The 22,694-nt window shown below is 31.5% G+C and overlaps 2 protein-coding genes and 1 non-coding gene across 3 annotated transcripts; all 3 read right to left on the reverse strand.

Annotated features, from left to right (window-relative positions):
• Nucleotides 1-1,059: 1,059 nt before the first annotated feature.
• LOC111021955 (auxin canalization protein (DUF828)) lies at nucleotides 1,060-4,168 on the reverse strand. The gene is made up of 6 exons (XM_022299091.2): nucleotides 3,357-4,168; nucleotides 2,574-2,958; nucleotides 2,183-2,359; nucleotides 1,775-1,824; nucleotides 1,609-1,666; nucleotides 1,060-1,488 (listed from the first exon to the last, which is right to left on the reverse strand). The coding sequence occupies exons 1-6, from the start codon at nucleotides 3,618-3,620 to the stop codon at nucleotides 1,298-1,300; spliced, it is 1,125 nt and encodes a 374-aa protein (XP_022154783.1). The 5' UTR covers nucleotides 3,621-4,168; the 3' UTR covers nucleotides 1,060-1,297.
• A 13,873-nt stretch (nucleotides 4,169-18,041) lies between these two features.
• Nucleotides 18,042-18,114, reverse strand: TRNAK-CUU (transfer RNA lysine (anticodon CUU)). Its single transcript has one exon. It is a non-coding gene; the product is annotated as a tRNA-Lys (tRNA).
• A 392-nt stretch (nucleotides 18,115-18,506) lies between these two features.
• Nucleotides 18,507-21,089, reverse strand: TIP2;2 (tonoplast intrinsic protein 2;2). The gene is made up of 2 exons (XM_022299129.2): nucleotides 20,653-21,089; nucleotides 18,507-19,078 (listed from the first exon to the last, which is right to left on the reverse strand). The coding sequence occupies exons 1-2, from the start codon at nucleotides 21,028-21,030 to the stop codon at nucleotides 18,704-18,706; spliced, it is 753 nt and encodes a 250-aa protein (XP_022154821.1). The 5' UTR covers nucleotides 21,031-21,089; the 3' UTR covers nucleotides 18,507-18,703.
• Nucleotides 21,090-22,694: the final 1,605 nt, after the last annotated feature.

Below are 22,694 nucleotides of genomic sequence, written 5' to 3' on the forward strand. Positions count from 1 at the left end.
TTATATGTTTTTTTAGTACAACATATGAGGGCGGGGGATCGAACTCACAATCTCCTGGTTTGAGATATATGCCAATTACTGCTATGCTATGGTCGCTTTAACTATATTGGACGCAGATTTCGTCCCGCCACATGTCAGCATCGTAAAGGCACTTAAATTAGAACCCTTTTTAAAATATAACAATCTGCTCAAGTCCATTCAGGTCGGAACACATGGCACGATCTGAGTTGGACGAGCCGACCTAAAGGTGTATCCAAAACAGTGTTTCCTAAATCCGACAACACATCGCGTTTTTAGGCGGTGTTAGAATTCCTGTTGGGTCCAATCTCTATAAATAAAGACACTTGCCTTTCGTACAAGATACACGAATCCTTTTTCACCAAGACAATTAGATCGAATAAAGAGCTAACTTGCTCGTCGAAGTACTAACATTATTTTGCAGGTTCTTCAAGGGCTCAGGGAGGTTCTTCGACGGCTCAGAGAGATCGTTCCATTCACTCCGACCTACACTTCTTCCGAGCTTGTCCATTTCTAGCTCAAACGGGCTATAATACATTATATGTTACATGTTATTTTAACCAAAAAAAAAAGTTTACATGAAATAATATACTTATCAAAGTTGAATCAATCTTTAATATAATTATGCATTTTCAAATTTTAAATTCAAAATCTGAATAATAAAAACATAAAAATGTTGTTTCAGAATTTTCGCTATTCAGATTAGAGGATTAAAAAATCCGAATTGAGAACCAACTAGATCCTAAGAAAAAATGTTTCAAATGTGATGTTGATGGATTAGATATTTTTAAAAAATTTATTAAAAAAATAAAACAAATATTTAATTTAATAAACAGTTCACTATCATTAATATTAATATTATCTTTATCTGGATGATACTTTGTTGATTATAAAAATGTCAATAGGTGAATAGAAATGTAATCCCCTGCATGAAAAATTGCATTTTCCTTCACCAAAATTACCAAGTCAAGAGTTGTTAGAACTTAGAAGAATAATATCAAATAACTCATTCACCCATATACACATTAACTAGTCGTAAACTAACAGAAATTTCCATTCCTTTCTATTATTATGGTTTAGCAAATACTTAAAAATTGAGTTGTCTGTAACATTCTCATACATATACTAAGATTTTATGCACACTGACAACAAATTTCATCTCAAGTTTACACAACTTTGGCACTGATAACTCATTTACATATGCTTATTTTATACCAAATGCACAATTAGTCTATATACTATCACTGAAACGCAAAATCTGTAGCGACCTTCTTGTCGTCTAGATGCAGTTAACTCGATGAAGAAGACTTTGGATCCCTTGAACCCAGCTCTGCTTATGGATCTTGTTCTTGCACTTGAACTCGAGAAGACCTTGTGCGGTTTTCAGGCCGAAATAGACCTCGCTCGAGACGTCTCTCTTTCGTTCATATGGCCATGAAGACGTTTCGTCGCAGAGCCCATAAACAACACCTAGTAGAGCCCAACAGAAGCACAGATTCACCTAGATGGTTAGAAGTAGAACGAGTCGTTTTTCTAGATGACAAATAGGATGAAGAATACTGAAGTAAAGATGCAATGTAAGATGCATACATTTGTTCTTTTTGGAAAATGTCCCTCCGACGTGTTTGCTTTTGATTGATGATATGACCTGAAATCATAGCTCATATTCAATATATCGAGTTTGGATAGCAGTTCTATGGTTTATACGACTTCTCAGACAAATCAATCGTCTTTGCCTAAGTTTGAAATTTTTTACCTGAGACTTCTTGTTGATGTAGACAGAGACCTCCTTCCATCTCAGGGTTCCTGTTAGTAAAAACAAGAGGTGGGTTAGATTGAGCAGCTCAACCAGAAGTCTATTGTGAAAGTTCTGTTTCTAGATTGAGATAAGTTAACCGGATCGAAACCATTGAATAATTGCCTCGACTACCCCAAGATGTTTTCATTTATTTTCTTTCAAATCAATCAGCCAAAGTTGAAGAATACAAAAGCAAGAATCCAAACAGTTTGTGTACAAAATTTACTCTACAACATGAGCAATATCAGTTGACTCAACATATCTTGTTATGTTTCGAACCCAACGTGAAGCCTAAACTTGGAAGTTGTAGTAGAAATCAATAATCTAATAGCGAGCGCGATGCAATCTTTGTGAAAAAAACCGTACCTTTTCGCGTAAATTGCAGTAATTCACCTACACAGGGAAGTTCCTGCTCCTCCATATGGCTATTAAAAGCAGTAGCCCAATGATTTTGAGCCATTATCCTATCGTAAGGGCTCACAGAAGCAATCTTTCGGCCTTCCTTTGGCAATCTCGATCTGAAAGCTGCTTCTCCTCGCAAGGCTGATTTAGTAACAGAAATACGAGAGAAAATAAACAATATTAAGATAAAGACAAACCAATAGATAGATGATTAAGAAATGAAAGAGCCTTTAATCATTTTCATATCATTTCTTCCAACTTGCAGGAACTCAATATGGACAGTTTATCCATATTGCTCATCCAAAATAAAACTACTTAAACTGCTGCTGAAGAACCAAAAAGATAGAGCAAGTACCTGTGGCAGCTGCAGCTGTTAAAGTCATGAGGTCACCCGAACTCTGAACATCAACTGCTGATCTGATGACTGAACCAACTCGCTCGTGGTCAGCTCCAGCAAATTCAGCCATCTCTATGCAATGAGATGCCAAAATCTCAGTAGCTGAGGCCAAAGCCATGCCCATTTTAGAATCAGAGCCACCGGGGTTTTCAGCTGCTGCCACAGCAGCCAAGGCCGCAGCAAGAGCAGCCACAGATAATGCAGAATGGACACGAGCATTTTCAATTCTTGCTCTATCCTTCTTTTTGACAATGCTATTACCAGCCTCCTTGTGGTGAAAGTGAAACCATTTTCCAAATGATCCCACCCTCCAAGCATGGACAGAACTCACAATCTTTCCTGGCTGTACAAAAGAAAGAGAACAAACGTTCAGCATAAAAACATTTGGTAAAACACAAAACCAGAGCTGAAAAGCATTTATGATCTTGAATTTTTTTGTGCTTATGTTCTATATTCTGCTAAGAATATAAATAAAGGATTAAATTTACCATAACCTATCCACTTAAGCTTTTAGGTTCAATAATAGTTTCACACGGTATCGGAACCTATGATCCTGTATTTGAATCTTTGTAATATTGTTTCTTTCCCAATTAATATTTCAAGTCCACAACCGAAGAGGGTTAAGAATATGAATAAAAGATTAAATTTATCGTAACCTGTCCGGTTAAGCTTTTAAGTTTGACGAACAGTAGTTTCAACATCATTTTCATAATTTAGCATGGATATGAGAAGAAAACTTACGAGTTGTGGGGCAACAATGGCCTCAGGAATTGTGATGGGGCTCCTCTCAATGTAAAGTTGTTTCTGCTTTTGGGCAAGAGCTTTTGTAATCTCAGAAGCAGAGAGACTCCAAGACCTTGCCAAGAACTCCATAGGCTCCTGTGGAGTCTGAGGCTGAGGAATTGAAGGCAAAGATGACACCATTTTCAGCTCTTCATCTTCCTCCACATTCTTCAGCCCATGAATCGAACCATATTTCCAACCTGAACAGTAACCCTTTTCCATTTCTCCACTCCCCCCAAAAAAAAGCCCTCAAAATCCTCTTTCAACCAGACTAGAATCAAAGAGCCCTGTTTTTCAAAACAAAAAACGTCCCTTCCAAGGAAAATTCTCTCTGCGACATTTTCACAAACACCTTATATACCCAGAAACAGGCAGACAAAAATAAGATTCAGCATCACATTCCAATGGCCTAGTGCTTTGAACCACCACAAAATCAGGTCGGGTTTCAGCCCAAAAAAGCGATCAGAAAGAAACAAAGAAACAGATGGAAATTCACAAGGCTCGAAATGGAGAAAAAGAAAATGTTAATTTAATGAACACCATGCAAAAGCGTCGCCCTGAATCGACGGGAGCTGCTTCTTAACACTCGGGCAAGCAGCTGATTCTTCCCATTTGAAAATTGGGAACACACCCAGATGACTTATCAATGGGACATTTGGCCAAATAGTATTATTATTATTGTATTTGTATTGAAGAATAAAGCTTAGGCTCCTTCATTTCCTTGTCTTTTTCTCTCTCTCTCTCTTAAGCCTTCATTGTTCTTTTGACCAATTGATGTGTTGTGTATTATATTATCTTTTGATTGAATACTTTTAGTTTCCAATGTATGGAACTTTGAATTTTATTTCCAAATTAAATGTTGTATTATATGATAGACATTAATAATTGAAGATTTTCAAAACTCATTGGGCCACTTGCATGTTCATAGTTATTGAGCTTACATGCAAAAGAAAAGGAAAAAAAAAAAAAAAGGGAATTTGGTCACATTTTTCTTTCTTTTTTTTTTCCCCAATATTTTTAAGGAATATATGTGTTCGGTATTACTCTTTATTTTTCTTATCATGTTTGATTTATGTTGAGGCTGATATGGGTCTTCATTCATTTTATCCGATAAATTTAAGACATGTTTAGAAATAATTTTAGAATGAGTCATTTTAGCCACAGAAATTTAATGACATATCTTGTGAAAATGATTTATATAATTATTTTAAAGTTTGGTTATAATTTCAAAGTAATTTTTTATATAATTAATAGTGATTTGAATGATTAATATTTGAAGTTTAAAAATAGAATTTGACCGAAGTTTTAGAAAAATAAAAATATTAGAGAGAGAAATTTTAGAGAGTGATACCTCAAATTTAGATAGAGAAATAAATTCATAAAATATGAGAACTAAACATTTAGAGAGATCACACAAATTTTAAAGGGGAAAAAATTAGATGGAATAAACCAAACTAAAATTAAATAAAGTTAGAGAGATAAAAATTTTACAAGGAAAAAATAAACATTTTCTTGATAAATTTGAAATTTAAAACAATAACCATTTTAAAAACTAATTTTTTTTACTAATTTGTTCGTAAAAAATTACTTGTGATTATTTGGATTTTTTCAATATCACTTCAGAATTGTTATCAAAATATGTCTATTTTAGAATAGATATAATCTTGACATTAATGAAAATGATTTTAACCGTAAAAAAACCACTTCCAAACAGGTCTTACTTGTTGAGATTAACAGTAAAGTATTTAAAAGAAAGAGAAAGATTATGGAATTCGCAAAACAAAAATTACGATAGCTAAGGGGTTCACTGCTAACAAACTTCTAATTAGCTAATTAAGTCATATTCTAGAGCAAACAGTCCCAAATAAATTAGGATTTTATTTGACTAATTCCTAACAATTCCTCCCTTACCTAAATTGTTAAACACAAAGAACTTAGTTTATATTGCCCTCTGCACATACTCCAAGCATTGCTCGCAGCTTCAAGAAAAAATCAAGTTTGAGAGGTTTTGTCATTACACCAGCAATCTATTTTGTAGTGTTACAATGAATCAGTTTTATCACTTATGCATGTGCAAGCTCTCAAAGAAAGTGAAAACGAACATCTATATGCTTGTTATGCCCATGTATGACTAGATTGCTTGATAACTTGACTGTAGAACTGCATTCACATTGGATAGTTATTGACTCTTGCTATGTTTGATCAAGTGTCATGAGCAACCTTTTTAACCAAATAGCTTGACAGGAACATAATACCACAGCGATGAATTTTGCTTCTGTAATTGACAAACTTACCATTGGTTGTTTCTTAGAACACCATGATACAGCTCCAGAGCCAAAAAGGAAGACATTTCCAGTTGTACTTTTTCTATCATCCGGTCACTAGCATAATCACTATCAGTATATGCTATAAGTTCATTGCTTCCTCCCTTCTTTTAGAAAATTCCAAACTGAGTTGTTTCATGTAAATACCTGAGCACCCGTTTTGTTAATTGTAAATGAAGCCGAGTAGGATTCTCCACATACCTGCTTAAAAGACCGACAACAAACACTATATATGGACAAGTTGAGGTGAGATACATGAGACAACCCACTATTTGCATGAAATTTGTTTTATCCACCTTTGTACCTTCTTCATCCTTGCAAATCCTTGAACCCAGGAACATATGGAGTTTGAACTGAGTTGCTTTGATCCATCCCAAAACGCTGCAACACCTCCTCAACATACTTTCTTTGACAAAGAAAGATTCCACTAGATTTCTGCAAAACTTCAAGACCAAAAAAATACTTCATTTTACCGAGATCGGTCATGTCAACTCAAGCATCATCGAATTCTTAAACTCAGCAAACATTAACTTATCATTTTCCGCAAATAGAAGGTCATCAACGTATAAACTTACAATGAGCATACTATCTTCTTTGTTTCTTTTAACAAAAATGGTATGCTCATACTCACATTTTTTAATACCTTCCTTGATGAAATATGCTTCAATACAACTATACCAAGCATGTGGAGCTTATTTAAGCCCATAAAGAGCTTTTGTTAACTTGTACACCTTTTCCTCTTCTCCTTTTCGAATGTAATCATAAGGCTGCTCAACAAAGACATCCTCAACCAGTTCTTCATGTAAAAAATCAGACTTCACATCTCATTGATATATAGCCCACCCTTTTTGTGCTGCAAAGGCAATCACCAATCGCACAGTCTCCATACAAGCTACCAGAGCAAATACTTATGTGTAATTAACACCATATTTCTGAGAATATCCTTTCACTACCCGCCTTGCTTTAAACTTGTCAATTTTTCCCTTTTCATTAAGTTTAGTCTTATAGACCCACTTTACTCCAACTGTTTTAGCTCATTTTGGTCGATCATTTAATTCTCATGTGTCATTTTTCTCAATCGCCTCAATCTCAACATCCATGGCATTTCTCCATCTTGCACTCTTCACAACTTCTTCAAAATTAAGTGGATCAGCATCAACAGTATACATGGCAAAGACTGCTGAGTAAAACACAACCTCTTCATCAGACAAACCTTCATCGAATATGTAATCTCTTAGCCAAACTAATTGCTTATTGATCTTCCCTTCCACATGACTTAGAACAGTCTCTTGATTAGTAGCAAGAGACCCCTCTGGTTCTGTATCAGCATGAGATTTCTCAGCTTGTGCATTAGAAATGTCTTCTGTATGAGATTCTTCAATGACAACTTTTTCATCATCTTCACATTCCAGCTCACATATAATCTATGACTCATGTTGCTTGCCCCATTCCCATTCTTCACTTTCTTCGAAAACCACATCTCTACTTATTACGATCCTTTGTAAGATAGGATCGTGAAGCCTATATGCCTTTGATTCTTCGTTGATTCCGACTAGAACACATTTCAAGTCTTTATCATCTAGTTTAGATCTCGAGTTATCAGGTACGTGAGCATAGGAAATAGAACCAAAAATTCTGAAGTGTTGAATTGATGGCTTGTATCTGCTCCAAGCTTCTTCTGGTGTTTTGTCCGCTCCAAGCTTCTTCTGGTGTTTTGTCCTCTAGTGTTGGACTATGGTTTAAGACATGCACGTCCCAATTTACTGCTTCTGGCCAGAAAGTTTTGGGTACTATATTTTCAGATAACATGCTACGAACCAAATTCATGATGGTTTGATTCTCGTTCTGCTACACCATTTTGTTGCAGAGAATATGCAGCTCTTAATTGTCTTTCCACTACATACTCATTGCAAAAATTGTTGAATTCTCGAGATATAAACTCTCCATCACGATCCGTACATAGCCTTTTTAGAGGCATATGTTGCTTTTTCAACATGTATCTTGAAGCTTTTGAAAATAGTAAACGCTTGTGATTTTTCAACCAAAAAATAAACTCATGTTTTTCGGCTGAAATCATCAATAAAAGTAATTAAATATCTTTTCTTGCTATTCGAGGCTGGCTTAATTGGTCCGCAAATGTCAGCATGAACAAGCTGCAAAATTTCTGATGCTCTCCAAGAACTTCTCATTGGAAATGAGTCTCGATGTTGTTTCCCCACAAGACAATCTTTGGATAGCTTTGAGGGCGACTAAAGCAGCGGTAGACCTTCCACCATCTCTTTTTGTTGCAAGATTTGTAAGCCTTTAAAGCTTAAATGCTCAAACCTGCAATGTCACAGGTGTGCTACATCTTCTGCATTTATGTTAAAATAAGTGGATGTTGCAGGCAAAGAGATAACAAGCAAAATAAACATCCTATTTGCAGATATATTAGATTTTATAATCAAACCTTTGTCAGGGTGATATATTTTGCATTGCCCTTGCTGAAACAAAATGGTCAACCCCTTCTCTTGCAGCTATCCCAGACTCAACAAATTGTTTTTCAATTCTAGAACATAAAAAACTTCTGAGATGATGTTAATAACACCATTAATATCCAGCCTGATGTTACCTTTCCCCTTTAACCATCATGTTAGAATTATTTCCCAGCTTCATAGAATCAGAGAAGTCTACATCAAGCTCGGAAAAATACTCTTTTTTCTTTTTTCCACACATGTGGTTATTGCAGCCAGAGTCGAGAAACCCATATCTATTTTTTGCTGCTCATTTTCTTTAACATAAGCCATCAACAACACGTGCTCATCACTCTTCGCTGGACTCTCTGCAAAATTTTTCATTCCTTTCTTACATTACCACTAAAAATGTCCAAGTTTGTGACAATCATATCATTCTACAGTTGCTTTATCAATACTTTGCTTGCTTCTTCCATGTCATCTACCTCCAAAATTTCCACGCCCTCTTCCTCTGCCAGAAGATTGGCTTCCATGAGTCACCTTCAGAGCATGTTCTTCATGGACAGTATTATTCATGCGTTGTTCATACATGAGCAAGCTACTATGCAAATCATCAATTGACAACACACTCGTATCCTTCGATTCTTCAATGGAACACACACCATAATTAAACTTTGGTGTCATTAACCTTATGATCTTTTCCACAACAGCAACATCCTTCATATCTTCACCATTGACTTTCATCTTGTTGGTGATGACAAGAACATGGGCAAGGTACTCGTTCACAGATTCTCCTTCCTTCATATGAGCAATTTCAAACTCCTTTCGCAAAACCTACAGATGAGCACGCTTTACTCGTGTTGTTCCTACATACTTCTACTTCATCGAGTCCCAGATACTCTTTGACGTATATTTGTTAATAACTATTTCCAAGATCGAACGGTCTAAAGCCTAAAAAATATAGTTTTTAGCTTTGAGATCCATTAACTTCTACTCTTTCTTTTGCACCTCAGTTAAAGTGACACATTCTGCTGCAGAACTTCTATTTTCCACCATATCCCAATACTCCTTCGATTGAAGATAAGCATCACCCAATGATTGTAGTAACCGTCGAACATCGACACTGCTGGTTGAACAAAAGCACCCTCTGTAGTCATTGTCGTTTGCCTAAATCCTTAGAAGACGGCTGCTTTTACTAAGCCCTTGCGATGCTCTGATACCAAATGATGAGATTAACAGTAAAGTATTTAAAATAAAGAGAAAGATTATGGAAGGAATTTTGAGTTATGTTGAATGGAAAGCAAACAGGCTATTAAATAGCCATACAACAAAACATAAATTATGATAAGTAAGGACTTTACTCCTAACAGACTTCTAACTAGTTAAGTTCGTGTTATAAAGAAAAGAGTCCCAAATAAATTGGGATTTTATTTGACTAAGTCCTAACATTACTAGCTAAAAAAACATTGTTTCAAACTCTTGCTACTCATCCAAGAAAAAATCACTCAAAAATCATCTGTATTTTTTCATCTTTAAAAAAGAAAGTTTAATAAATGAAAATTTTATCTCTCTCATAAAAAAAATAAAATTAGACACATTTGTTTCCAACTTAAAATAATAATAATAATGAAATGAAAAAAAAAATATATATATATATAGACAAACGGTTGTGCCATCCTTGTGGAGCTCTTAAAAAAGCGCGAGAAAGTGGAGCTGTCGGTAAAATTACAGAAATGAATGGAAAGGCCAAACAAAAGACCATCCCATCCCGGCATGAACAACAATGACCGGTTTGGACGGTTACCTTGCATTTCCTTTTCAATTGTTTCCTTTTCTTTTTTTTTTTTTCCTTTCCGTAAAATGTATATATTCCCTATATGGATTCGTAATCTTCCAAGTTTATCTTTTTAGATATTCTACGTGGAACCAGTAGATATTTTTATCTTGCAAAACACTATTATTGTATTAAAGAGAGGATTCGAATTTGAATTGGATGAGATATTCATTTGTTTTTTTTTTTTCCAAAATCATTGTATGGCTTGCACTAGGTGGATCCCTATTATCGGAGTTTATTGTCTGAACTGATCAACACAGTGACTAATATCAATTTTACTGTTATTGTTGATTTTTAGTTAGAAAGCTGCTAGAATTTATCTACCTTATAATAATGTGTATTGTCTGATCTTTGTGAATGTTTGTGAATGAATAAGAATGAGAGAATGAGAGAATATGAGAGTACACCAAAGATATTTATAAAGAAAGAAATAGACACTTATACAGTGCAACACCTAAAAGACCTACCTTAAAGAATTATTTGCCTCCAATGGACCAATAAACAAATGGTATGTGCCCTTGGAAGGAGAGTCACTGTTCCCACGTGATAATATAATTGATCTTCTCCCTATTTATAGGAAGGTGAAAGTTACCAATTGAAATACACAAAATTATTTTATTCTCCGCTCTATTTAACATAAGCTAATTTGATCTTAGTTAATTTAAATATCGATTTCTAAACAAACATATATTAATTTGACATTACAAAGGAAGAGAAAAGAGGTAATCTCGACCGAGAGTCTTACCGTTCTTAAAAGAGGAGAAATAAAAGTATTAGCAAACTATGAAATCAAGGAGGGAAGATTATCGAGAAGGGATGGAAAAGATATTTGAGAAGAAATTGGAGAGGGGAGGGGGGCCCTTTTTGGACGACAAATGCAATAGGGTTTAAAAAGGAAGAAAAAAGAAAACCATAGTAGAATCTTAGCAAGCCGACATCAATGTACTATACCTTTTAATGTCGTTTCAGAAAATCAAAACTGAATTTTAAAAAAGAAAAATAAATAAATAAAACAATGTTCCAATTTATCTACTGCTACCTAATCTTATTCTTGGTGGAAGTTGGAAAGTCGACAGCGACACAGAACCTACACAGCTCCAAATAATGGTGTCGGATTGTCCCTGACTCATTCTTTAAAGAGGTGTTTTGGGGAGAGAAATCGAAATGAGAATGAATCGAAAATGACAACATTACTCTATTGAATTTCATGGGATTAAATAGTATTTAGGCTGTCCATCATTTTTCTATTTTTTAAATACATTATCATGTTTCTTTTTTTTTTTCTATCTTATTTTATCTTTTTCCTACCTATGTCATTTACAATATATTTTTTTTTTGGAACAACTTTTATTATTATTTTTTTCTTAAAAGGAATCTAACTGTTTCATTTATTTAAATTAGGGTGTTAAAAAATTTGATAATCCAAAGTACTGATCGAGTGATACTATTTTGATTGGGTTCAAATGAATGGAAACTCTCTTATTTTAATAATTTTTGTCAAAAAGAAAATAGATTTCAATTATTGTATTAACGTTGTGCATGTTCAAAATAAATAACAAGATGTGTACATTCAATGCAATCAATGATAATTTGGAAAATGTCAAATTTAGGGAAGAAAAATAATTGTCAGAATTAGTTTCTGAATTGCATTGAATGCAATAAATGATGTGTATATAAACATATGTACGATATATACATTATTGATTAGGGGTTGAATATTAATGAAAATAGATTCAATAAACAATAATAATAATAATCACGAAAATAGGTATTACGTATTGTATGATTAGGGGTTTGAATGTAAAACTCAACTGGTTGAGACACTTATCTTCGACTAAAAGGTCGTGAGTTCGAATCTATTCTCTCACATATTGTTGTACTAAAAAATATAGTTTATAGTTTTTATTTTAGAAATAACATTACAAATGTGAAGGTGAGATTCAAATCTTCAATTTATAAAAAACGTTCCCACGTTGAAAAGATAAGAGACCTAATAAATGTTTATAATATGAGTGGGCTATTCCTCTCATTGTCAGTTGATTTTGAGATGAAACCTCATAAATATTGATATGGTATCAGAGCTCAGTTGAAGGACGTGGTTAGGATGAATATTGATAGAGATGACATTTAATTGTTAACCCCAAAATGATTTTTTTTTCATTTTTTATTTATTACTATTATTATTATTATTTGTTGAAAAATGATGTTGAGTAAAGCCATTTGTTGAAAATATGATCTAACTCATCAAAAGTGAAATATAGTCAATTAGTTTGTTACATTAGGAGAAACCACAATATATTTATTTTTCAAATATCATTGAAAGTTATCTGTTTTTTTTTTTTTTTTGGGACCAATATCATTGAAAATGTTACAACTTCGCTTTGAAGTTTTGGAATATTTGACCCAACCTCTCCAAGACTTGGACTTGGTCAATCTCTACCTTAGCATTTCTCTCTCATAAGAAATATTTTCACACACCAAAATTAGTTTAGACTTGAGAGAGAGGTAAATTTAAGTTGGTAAGAAAATTTTATATCAAAATATTATAATATATAAAATAAAAGTCTATATATCATGCCTAATACAAGAAAAAGAAATCAATATTTCAAAACCACAATTAAATAATATAACTCTCTTCATAATTGTCTTCATTGAATTTGAAAATTGTGAATTAAAGATAAGGATTTAAAATATATATATATATAATATTTGCTTTCAAGTTTCATGTTACCTTTCTTTTTAGAAATTATTGCTCTTTTGTTTTTATTTGAAAATTGATAACTTAATGACTCTCTTTTTATTTTGCAAAGGGATAACTTAATGACTCATCATAATGAAAGGAAAAATCATATATAAGTACTACAAAATAACTCAATTAACTTTTCTCAAGTTTGTCCTTTTAATTTAAATATTCTCACTATTATTTTATAAACAAATTTATCGTTCAAATATAAATTTATCTTTCATGTTCTCTTCTTTTCTCTCCCACTCCCACGCCACTCCCCCCATTTGTCTGTTCACCTTTTTTTTTTTAATACTTTATAGCACTTCACAAATTCATTCTCTCCCTAAAAAACTTATTCTACTTTTGTCAAATTCATTCTCTCTCCCTTGACAAACTCTCTCTCTCAATCTACCCATCCAAATTTCTTATTCAAATTAACCTACCCAAATAATCTTTTTTTATCTCTTCTATTTCTTTTCGTCTTTTAAAATTTTATTTAACTTAATTTTGCATTTAAAATATTAAAATATAAAAAGTTTTATCATCTATTTAATTGAGTTTTTATTTATGAAATTTGAAGTGTTTTTCTTCCTTCCCTGTCTTCAAAGGTCATCATCTACCTATTGATTATGGAACTTGAAAGGTTTTCTCTTCCTCTCTTTCTTCTTTTGTATATAATTCTTGAAGCTTATAAGTCTAAGATGAGTCATCGTAGAGTTAATCCAATAGAAAGTCTCTCATCCCCCAATTCAATAAGAGTTGTCGTAATTGTCAATCTATGTTCTACTACAATCTTTCTCAAAGTGTTATCTTAATTTTGATGAAGGTCCATTATGCGACGATCCTTTTAGCAAAGATTACAAGCACCGCAACTTATCCACCCACTTCGCCGTGATATCAACTTCTACAAAATCATCGATGAACCTCGATAAGGTCGAATCCTCCTTCATATGATAAATTCTAGAAACAGTGAAAGTTGCGTGGGACTGAAATCTCAGTTGGCGCCTAGTGTGTGGTGGTAGACGAGAGCGATTTGGTCGAGGAGAAGACGATGAGAGGGATTGAGATGATGAAGATATGAATGATAGGTTAATCCGTGCCACCATTAAAAATTAAAAAAAAAGTAGCTACTCATTCCTTTTAATATTTTATTTATTTATTCATTTATTTTTCTTTTCTCTCGAAAGGAAGAATGTAATAATTTTGTAAATTTAGAATGGTGATTTATATATTATGATTTTATCTTTTTCAATCCAATTTTAGTTGATAGTAATCAAATAAGGTAGGTATAGGATGTAGGAGGTAAAAGTTTAAGTCAAAAATATTTTTTTTATGTCCTTCTTAATGATATTATATTACATTATTTCTGTGATATATTTTATAATTTATTTATTTATAACTAACTTTAAATTATAATTGTAATATAAATTATATTATAATTGATGGAATGTAGTCTTCTTCTTTTTTTTTTTAAGTAAAGTTCACATATATATTTAAAATAAGACAAAAAAAATATAAAATTAGGCATAACATTATATATAAAGGGAATCACAAAAGAAATTTAATGTATAGTTTACATTCACATAACATAGTACATAGTACGTCTTGAATTAAATTTTGCATGAAAAAATTTGTTCATATAATTTTTTTTAATTATATTTTTTTTCATATAATATAAAATTAATTTCTAAAAACATAATATAAATAAGAATAAAATAGTAAAACTAATGCCTTCTACTTAAAAAAAATAATTAAATTATGACATTTTACTCATTTATTATTTTCTAATATTTTCTTTATACTTTAAAATAAAACTACTTACTATTTTATTTTATTTACATGAACATAACTCAACTCATCAAGACATAATTTACATCTCAAAGATATAGGTACAAATTCTTTCATTCATACTAATTAATTAGGAGTATATATTTCTTATGTTTTATTTTTAAAAATATCACATTTATAAATAACAATGACGTGCTTCAAACAATTTTAAAATCATATTGAAAATTGAAAATTGAAAATTTATTTGTTATTTTTTAAAATTGACAAAAACATGAAAAGTATTTTTAAAAAGTACTAGAGAGTAGAGACTAAAGGAAACATTAGTAGACAAATTTATTAAGAAAGAAGGTTTTTTTTTTTTTTGGAAAAATATTAAGAAAGAAAGGTTGACTAAAGAGAAAATATTTATCAAAACAAGATGTTAAATTTTCAAATCAAATGTTAAGTATGCAAAACATAGTGAATTTCAATTCTAATTACAAATATGAATTTGACTCGAAATGAAATGTTAAGTTTTACATCTAAATTCAACCAATTTATAACGTAGAATCAATTATCCAATTACAAATCATGAAATTTGACCAAATTAAGATTCATTAGATGATCCCATTTTGTATAATGAACAAAACAACATTTTTGTTGAGATTGGAAGTTTTTGTTTTGTAAATAATTAGGTTGTTGGTGGATATATATCAAGAATTCCAAACACTAGAAGGTGTAACGTAGAATGCCAAATTTTGACATGACATTTCATGTTTTTGGACATTAAACATCAAATTTCCTTTCTTTTTCTGTCATCCAATAATTATAATCTTATCCCTATGCTGGAAAATCCTCTTCCATTAACTACTTTTTCTTGTAGGGATGAGTACATATAGTGTATTTAGGAATCAAGTGTATTTAGGAATCATGATTACGTACAAGAATGAAAAAGTATAGAATTTACGTTTTTGTCATGAAACAATCACTAATTAGATGGTCATAACACAAATTACTGATATATCTATAAGATTCATATCAATATTAAATAATTATTGAAATATATAATTAGTAAACTAGGGGAAATCCCTTAAAATGGGCTAAATCCATTAAATTCCTTAAAATTTACACTTTCCAAAATTGAAAAAATCCTAAACCTCCAAATTTTCGAAACTTCCGTTCTTCTTCCTCGCCTTTTTTCCTTCCTCCGACCGTCGTCGATGTCTCCCTTCCTCTCCGGTGGTTCCGCTTTTCTTTGTTGCAGATTATTTCATCTCCGGCCGCCTTCACAAGAGTATTTCATCTTCGGCCGCCTTAGCAAGAGCATTTCATTCTGTCGATTCCTATTCTCAGATAATTTCTGCCTGCATTTGTCGCCGACTGACGTCCTCCATTTTTCTCAGTCGCCAGAGCAGTTCATCTCCAATTTGAAGGGTTTGCACTCAATCTGATAAGTTTCAATTTCTGATTTCATTTGTTTGAAATACTATATATGTGAGAATATATTAGTGATTAGATTAGGATATATATTATAACTCAAGTTTTATATATCCAAATATATACTGATGGTGATTTAAAACTAAAAATCTGGTGGATATATACTGCCTACAGTATTATATTGGTGAATATATACCGTTAGTGATTTACATCTTGGCTTTATGATGTTTCTATTATTTTGTGGATATATACTGATAATGATTTACATCTTGGCGGCCTACAATATTATCCTGGTGGATATATAATGATAGTGATATATACTGATGGTGATTTACATAATGTCTACAATATTTACATACTGCATACATACTAAAAGTGTCTTATGGTACCTATCTAGCTTTAAGTATTAACTAGTTTGAATTACAGCAATAACTAAAGGAGAAAGTTGTAAGATATCGAAGTTTATATAAGATTTAGATTATATCTGGATAAATTTTATATCTCGAAAAGTTTAGTCTATGTTATAGTGAATATATTGTATATTCAATATGCTATACTTACTACATTGTCTTATATAATTTTATGGATATAGTGATAAAAGTACATTTACTTACGTGGGTAAAAATTATATCTTACTTAAAAGGCATTTATACATAATGTTAATAGTAGATTTTAAAAGTACAAGTAGAATATATGTTATAGTAACGAAACAACATGAACATAATTTATACCCATGTATAGAAATAGCTAAACTGTAATTTAAAAAAAGAAAATAGCATTCATTCATATCCATATTTTCTTCGATGTATGGATAAACTGTGTTTTTCTTCTCCTTTGAATATTGACGTCAATCAACACGTGCTTCCCGTTAATTATCTTCTGTTAAAGGATAAATAACACAAAAATAATAATAATTAGACATTTGAAAACCAGCGGGAGCCATAGATGACCTCAAACACAGTAGAAATAAGACCTTGCCAAATTAATCAGCATCTAAACCTCATAAAATTGATTTCATTAAAACAAACCTTGCACTCAAACAACACAATAAAACAATGTGAACGACAATGCAAATATTGAAGCAATATGAGTATGAATGAACTGTATCTGATGAAATATTCAAGCAATCAAATAAAAAACTAAAACTCAAAGAATGGATATAAAGAAGAACCGTACCAGCCAAGCGAAGAAATGATGATGATTAGAAAATGTTGTGCCCACAATAATTAAGATTTGAATATTTTTTAATTAATAATATTGGTAAATAAAGAAAATCAATCTTTTCTAAATGAGTAAATTGAGGTGTTGAAGGTGTGAATTAAGGGATTTGAATTGAAAATTAATATGGGGCCCACAATAATTAAAGGATTATTATACAATCATTTATGGAATTAAATCTTTTATATTTCAAAAAAAAACAAATAACTATAATAAATGTAAATGCAATAATTAAGGGTAAATTTGGAAATAAAATAAAATCCTACCTCTAGAATCTAAAAGTGTAAAAATTTAGACATTTATATAAATAAGTTTCTAAAACAAAACTCTAAACATATTATCTCTTCTGGTTAGCATCTTTATAAAGAAGTATTTAAAGAAGTATTTTGAACTTTAATGTGGAAGCACGGTAATTTATTTGACAATTAATCTTTATCTATTTTCTAATAACAAAAATATTTTTATCATATTTCATATTGATTTTGATGTGTCGTTTCCTTTCAATGTGAATTCAACATCAGATTTTAAAAAGTTTATCTAAGTAGAGTTCAAGTAGTCAAAGAGTAATGCCTCATTTTGTCCGTTGCAGATTCAAAACCTTCTCTCCTTATTTATTGGAATGTAATACTCAAAAATCGTATTAATTTTTAAATAACCAAAAAAAAGGCAAATATTGATTAGTATTTCTTCAACAATTTTGTTATATTTTGGTCCTCAATCATTTTGAATGGAAGATGATAGACAGAACCCATAAATTTGGCTAACCTTATCAGAAAGGTATGCCAACGATTTGTTGAGTTCAGGAGTTGGAAATGACCAAAAAATAATAATAATAAAAGAGGAGAGAAAATTGAAAAAAAAAACAAAAGAAAATAAAAGAAAAGACGCCCACCGTGGGGCTCGAACCCACGACCACAAGGTTAAGAGCCTTGCGCTCTACCAACTGAGCTAGACGGGCAATTTGCTTAATTTGATCATTTTAAATATTTAGATAAACAAATATAAATAACTTAATTTGAAAGAGAAGATTAAAATCCCCATTTTTCATCTGATCACAACCTCATTTTGATCTTATAATAAATAAATATGTAAATTAAAATCAACTAGGTCTTGGTTGATTGTCAAATTTTAATTAAAAAAAATATAGTCATGCTGAATTACCTCCTTTCCTCTCCCCCTATATAATATTAGCTAATGCATCGTTTTATTTTTAAATTCCACCCAAAATGTTTCATACTAACGAAATGCGGAGGTTTACTTTTTTAAGTTAAGAATATTTCCCAATTGTAGCCAAAGAAAAAGTGTGTTGGCATCGGCAACATTTATAGAAAAATACTAGAATCGAATAAGTAGGCAAATATTAATTTACAATTTTTTTTTATTGAAAATAAACACAGACCTAACAAAGGAACGAGCTCAACAGGCAAAGGAGACCAATTAAAAAAAGTAGAAAGCAAATTACATTTTTTTCCATCATCAAAAACAAAGGGAAAAAAGAAAAAGCACCACACAAATATTAAAAAAAAAAACAGAGAGAGATTTCAGTTTTAAGCATAATCCGCAGAGACGGGAACGGAGTCATAAGAGCCGATCAAGACGTATCCATAAATAAGGCCAGCAAGCCCACCTCCAAGAAGTGGGCCGAGCCAGTAGATCCAAATCTGAGAGAAGTCTCCTCCCACAACAGCTGGGCCGAAGGAGCGGGCCGGGTTCATGGACCCACCGCTAAATGGGCCTGCAGCGAGGATGTTGGCACCGACGACGAACCCAATAGCAATGGGGGCGATAATTCCGAGAGAGCCCTTTTTGGGGTCTGCGGCTGTAGCGTAAACTGTGTACACCAGACCGAAGGTGATTATTATCTCGAACACCAGACCTTCAATGGCTCCCAGTCCCGCCGCCACGCCGTGGGTCGGAATACTCTGCACAATACGGCGGCTCATTTTTTAAATTCTAGTAATTTTTTTTTTCTTTTTTAAGAAATTTCACTTTAAAAAATAACTATAGAAAAACAAGAGAGAAGAGAACTGTTTTAAATTTTAGAATTAATGAGAGATTAGAAAGGTAATTAAGTATTAATATATGAATGAAGCACCACTTCTTTTGGGTTTGAAAATTTGATATAAAGATAAAAGAATATGTATGTGTAAGTAGCGGTAGTAAAACTGACGATTTTATTTTTGACCGATAATAAAATTTAAATTTAGCCTTTTGTTAAAGGATTCCTAATAAAAAAATTTGTGAAAAAAGCATATTTTTTATAAATAGAAAACTAGAATTTGAAATGCTTCGTTTAATATACTAATGTTTTATTCTCAAAAAGGCTAAATCCAAATCCAAAAATTAAGGATAAAAAAAAGTATATATTGTTAAAAAAGAAAATTAAGTTTCATGTTCGTTTTTATTATTAAATCTCCTTATATTTTTAAATATTTAATTCTACTCGATAAATTTCTTCCCATGATAATCATTTTAGATATTATCACATTTTAAGAAAAATAAATTCGACTCATTTTTTGGTTCATTATTACTTTTATCAATAAGATATCTAAATGTATATAAATATTTTAAAATTATTTAGTAGGTCAAGTTTTTAACATTAATACATATATTTAGATTTTTGTTAAAGGATTCATAAAAAATAAGGACAATGACACAAATAGTTTTTTATGTAAAAAAGAACTTAATAAACTAAAATATAAAATTAATTAAATTCAAATACTTAAAAAGCTAGAAACGAAATTAAAAATAAAATACGGACAAAAATTTAAAAGAAAAAAGAAAGATTTAAACGAAAAAATGTTAGTCTTATGAAAGTCAATCAATTATTAGTAGTATTTTTTAAATAGTGATATATCCAATTGACTTTAACAAAAATGACAAATTTTCGTAATTAGTCTTTTTTCATAAATATACATTCACAAATTTTTAAGAGTCGTGACTACCCATTGCAACCATTTTTTTTTTAAGTTCAAGTGTTAAACTGCCAATTACCAACTCCAATTTTTTATTTTTTTTATTTTTTAGTACTTAACAACTCCAAAATGAAACAAATTTATCTCACTTGTTTATAAAAAAAATATAATCATAAGTAATATTATTATTATTACTCATTTTTACAAATTTTAATTAAAAATGTTTTATTCCTGTTTAGATTAATTATTTGAATATTACTGAATTAATTATTTAACGTTTTAATTAATTAATTTATTTTGTTTGATAACATTTTAATTAATTAATTTACAACATCTTTTTTTTTAACTAAACCAAATTTTCTTACACAAATCCAATAATTTTTGACAAAATTTTTTAATATATTCATGAATTGAATTTATTTTGATCTGCACGCTTTGATTTTAAAGTTGTGTTAATTTGGTAGAAATTAGTGTACATATTATGACTGCAATCCTATCAAAATTATTTTCTAGTTGTTATCGTTTTCATCTAAATCTTCCTTCAATTTTGGATGATAATAAATAAAAAAAAGAGTTTATACCTTGCCGTTGGTAACAAATTGGAGGAGGAGGCAGGCGACAATGGAGCCAAGTGACTGGGCAATCCAGTAGAAGAGGCCGGTCAAGATGGTGATGTTGCCGCCGATGGCCAACCCGAAAGTCACCGCCGGGTTGAGGTGGCCACCGGAGATGTTGGCCGCCATAGACACTCCGACGAAGAGCGCGAATGCATGAGCCACCGCCACCGCCACCAGACCCGGCGGATCCAACGCCGCGTCCGACGTCAGCTTGCCGTAGGCGATGGCGGAGCCGACGCCGGCGAAGACGAAGAGGAGGGTGGCGATGAACTCAGACAGATATGCTTTCAGAGAAGCCACGCTGAAAGAATCACCGGGTGAGCCCAAAGCCAACTTCACCATTTTTCCTTTTTTTTTTATTCACACTTTGGTTTTCTCTGCCGGTGCCGGAGCTTAGGATTATGGGGTTTATATAACACCCAAACCACGTCGTTTTGCAATAAATTTATGATTTTCTTTTTCTTTTTTTACATGAAATATTTGTGGTCGTGGTTGAAAACGATCGGAGAGAGAGAATTGGCGCGGTGCCGACCAAACCGCCCTCGCTCCTTCTCATTGGTTCGCTTTATTATTTAATATTTACTTTTTAGTAATTATATATATTTTCAATAAAACTTATGCTTATTGATGAGTATTTTTGTTCACTACAACAAATTCAGAGTATAAATTTTGAAGGTTAAACTTCGTCTCCAAGGAGATACCATTTAAGTTCATAACTATTTTTTATCTTAGAGTATAAATTTTGAAGGTTAAACTTCGTCTCCAAGGAGATACCATTTAAGTTCATAACTATTTTTTATCTTCAAAATTATACGATAACTAAAAGAGAGGAATGCATAGTAAAAGAGAAAATAAAATAATTAGTGGTCAAATTTTTAACGATGTTAAGTAGGAAGATATCTACTTATGGGTAAACATCTAAGTTTTATCTATTTTTCGTTAAGAATAAAAAAAAAATTAACCTTAGCGAAAGTTTTATCTATTTTTCGTTAAGAATAAAATACTTTAACTTTAGTGAAGAACCATACTTGATCACTGCTAAAGCGAACATAACTCGGTAATTGACATATATCTCCAAAGGTTATAAGTTCGAATCTCACCCCCACATGTCGTACTAAAAAAAGAAAAAAACATACTTGATCACCGAGCAATTCTCTCTTCTTGATCATAATTCAAATTTTGATAAGAAAGAGGACATAAAAAACCAAATAGCTTTGTCAAAATTTTAGCAGGGATAATGGTGCCTAGCATTGTTCCTTAGCAGAAAAGTAAACTTTATTTGTTGAGTTATACTTGAATTTGCAGCTTAAATGATTAGTAATTTAGGCATATTTTTAATTGAGTATTTATAATTTTAAAAATTTTGATTTAACCTCTATAGTTTGGTTAAACTTCACATATCGTCGTTGTATCACTAAAATGATTACTACTTAGTTTTTTTTTTAATAAATTTTTTCACTTAGTTTAAAAGTAAATCAAATAGAAATTACTAATTCTACTTAAATAGAAAATGTTTCATGCATCTAATAGGGGAATATAAGCCATGAGGAGAAATATTTAAAACTAGAGGGAGATTGAGATTGAAATTGAATATTCTAAATCGAAGTTTTTTTTTTTTTTTTTTAAATTATAATTTGAGGTTCTGGTTGGCACTAAAAGAATGGCAATGATGGGGTTGGGACGTGTGACAGCTTTATTGGCATTATAATAAAGTAAAGGTTGAAAGTTCCATCATTTTTTAGATACAAAGATTGGAATGTTCTGGATGGGAATTAGGAATTTCTACAATAAGACAACCCTCATTCTACCATAAATATAATTAACTTGGTTTTATAAATTAAAAAAAATAATCCCAACGAGGTTGGTTTGGATATATATATATATATATAATTGGGGTGAGAATTCAAATCTCAAATGAAATTATAAAACATAAATCAATAGATGAGATATATTTACCACTATTTTAAATGTGGATGATTCAATCTCCAATCTCCACAATTATTAAA

The sequence above is a fragment of the Momordica charantia genome (genome assembly GCF_013281855.1).
Source record: "Momordica charantia cultivar OHB3-1 chromosome 6 unlocalized genomic scaffold, Mcharantia_2.0 BLBB01000006.1, whole genome shotgun sequence".
Classification (NCBI taxonomy): Eukaryota; Viridiplantae; Streptophyta; class Magnoliopsida; order Cucurbitales; family Cucurbitaceae; genus Momordica; species Momordica charantia.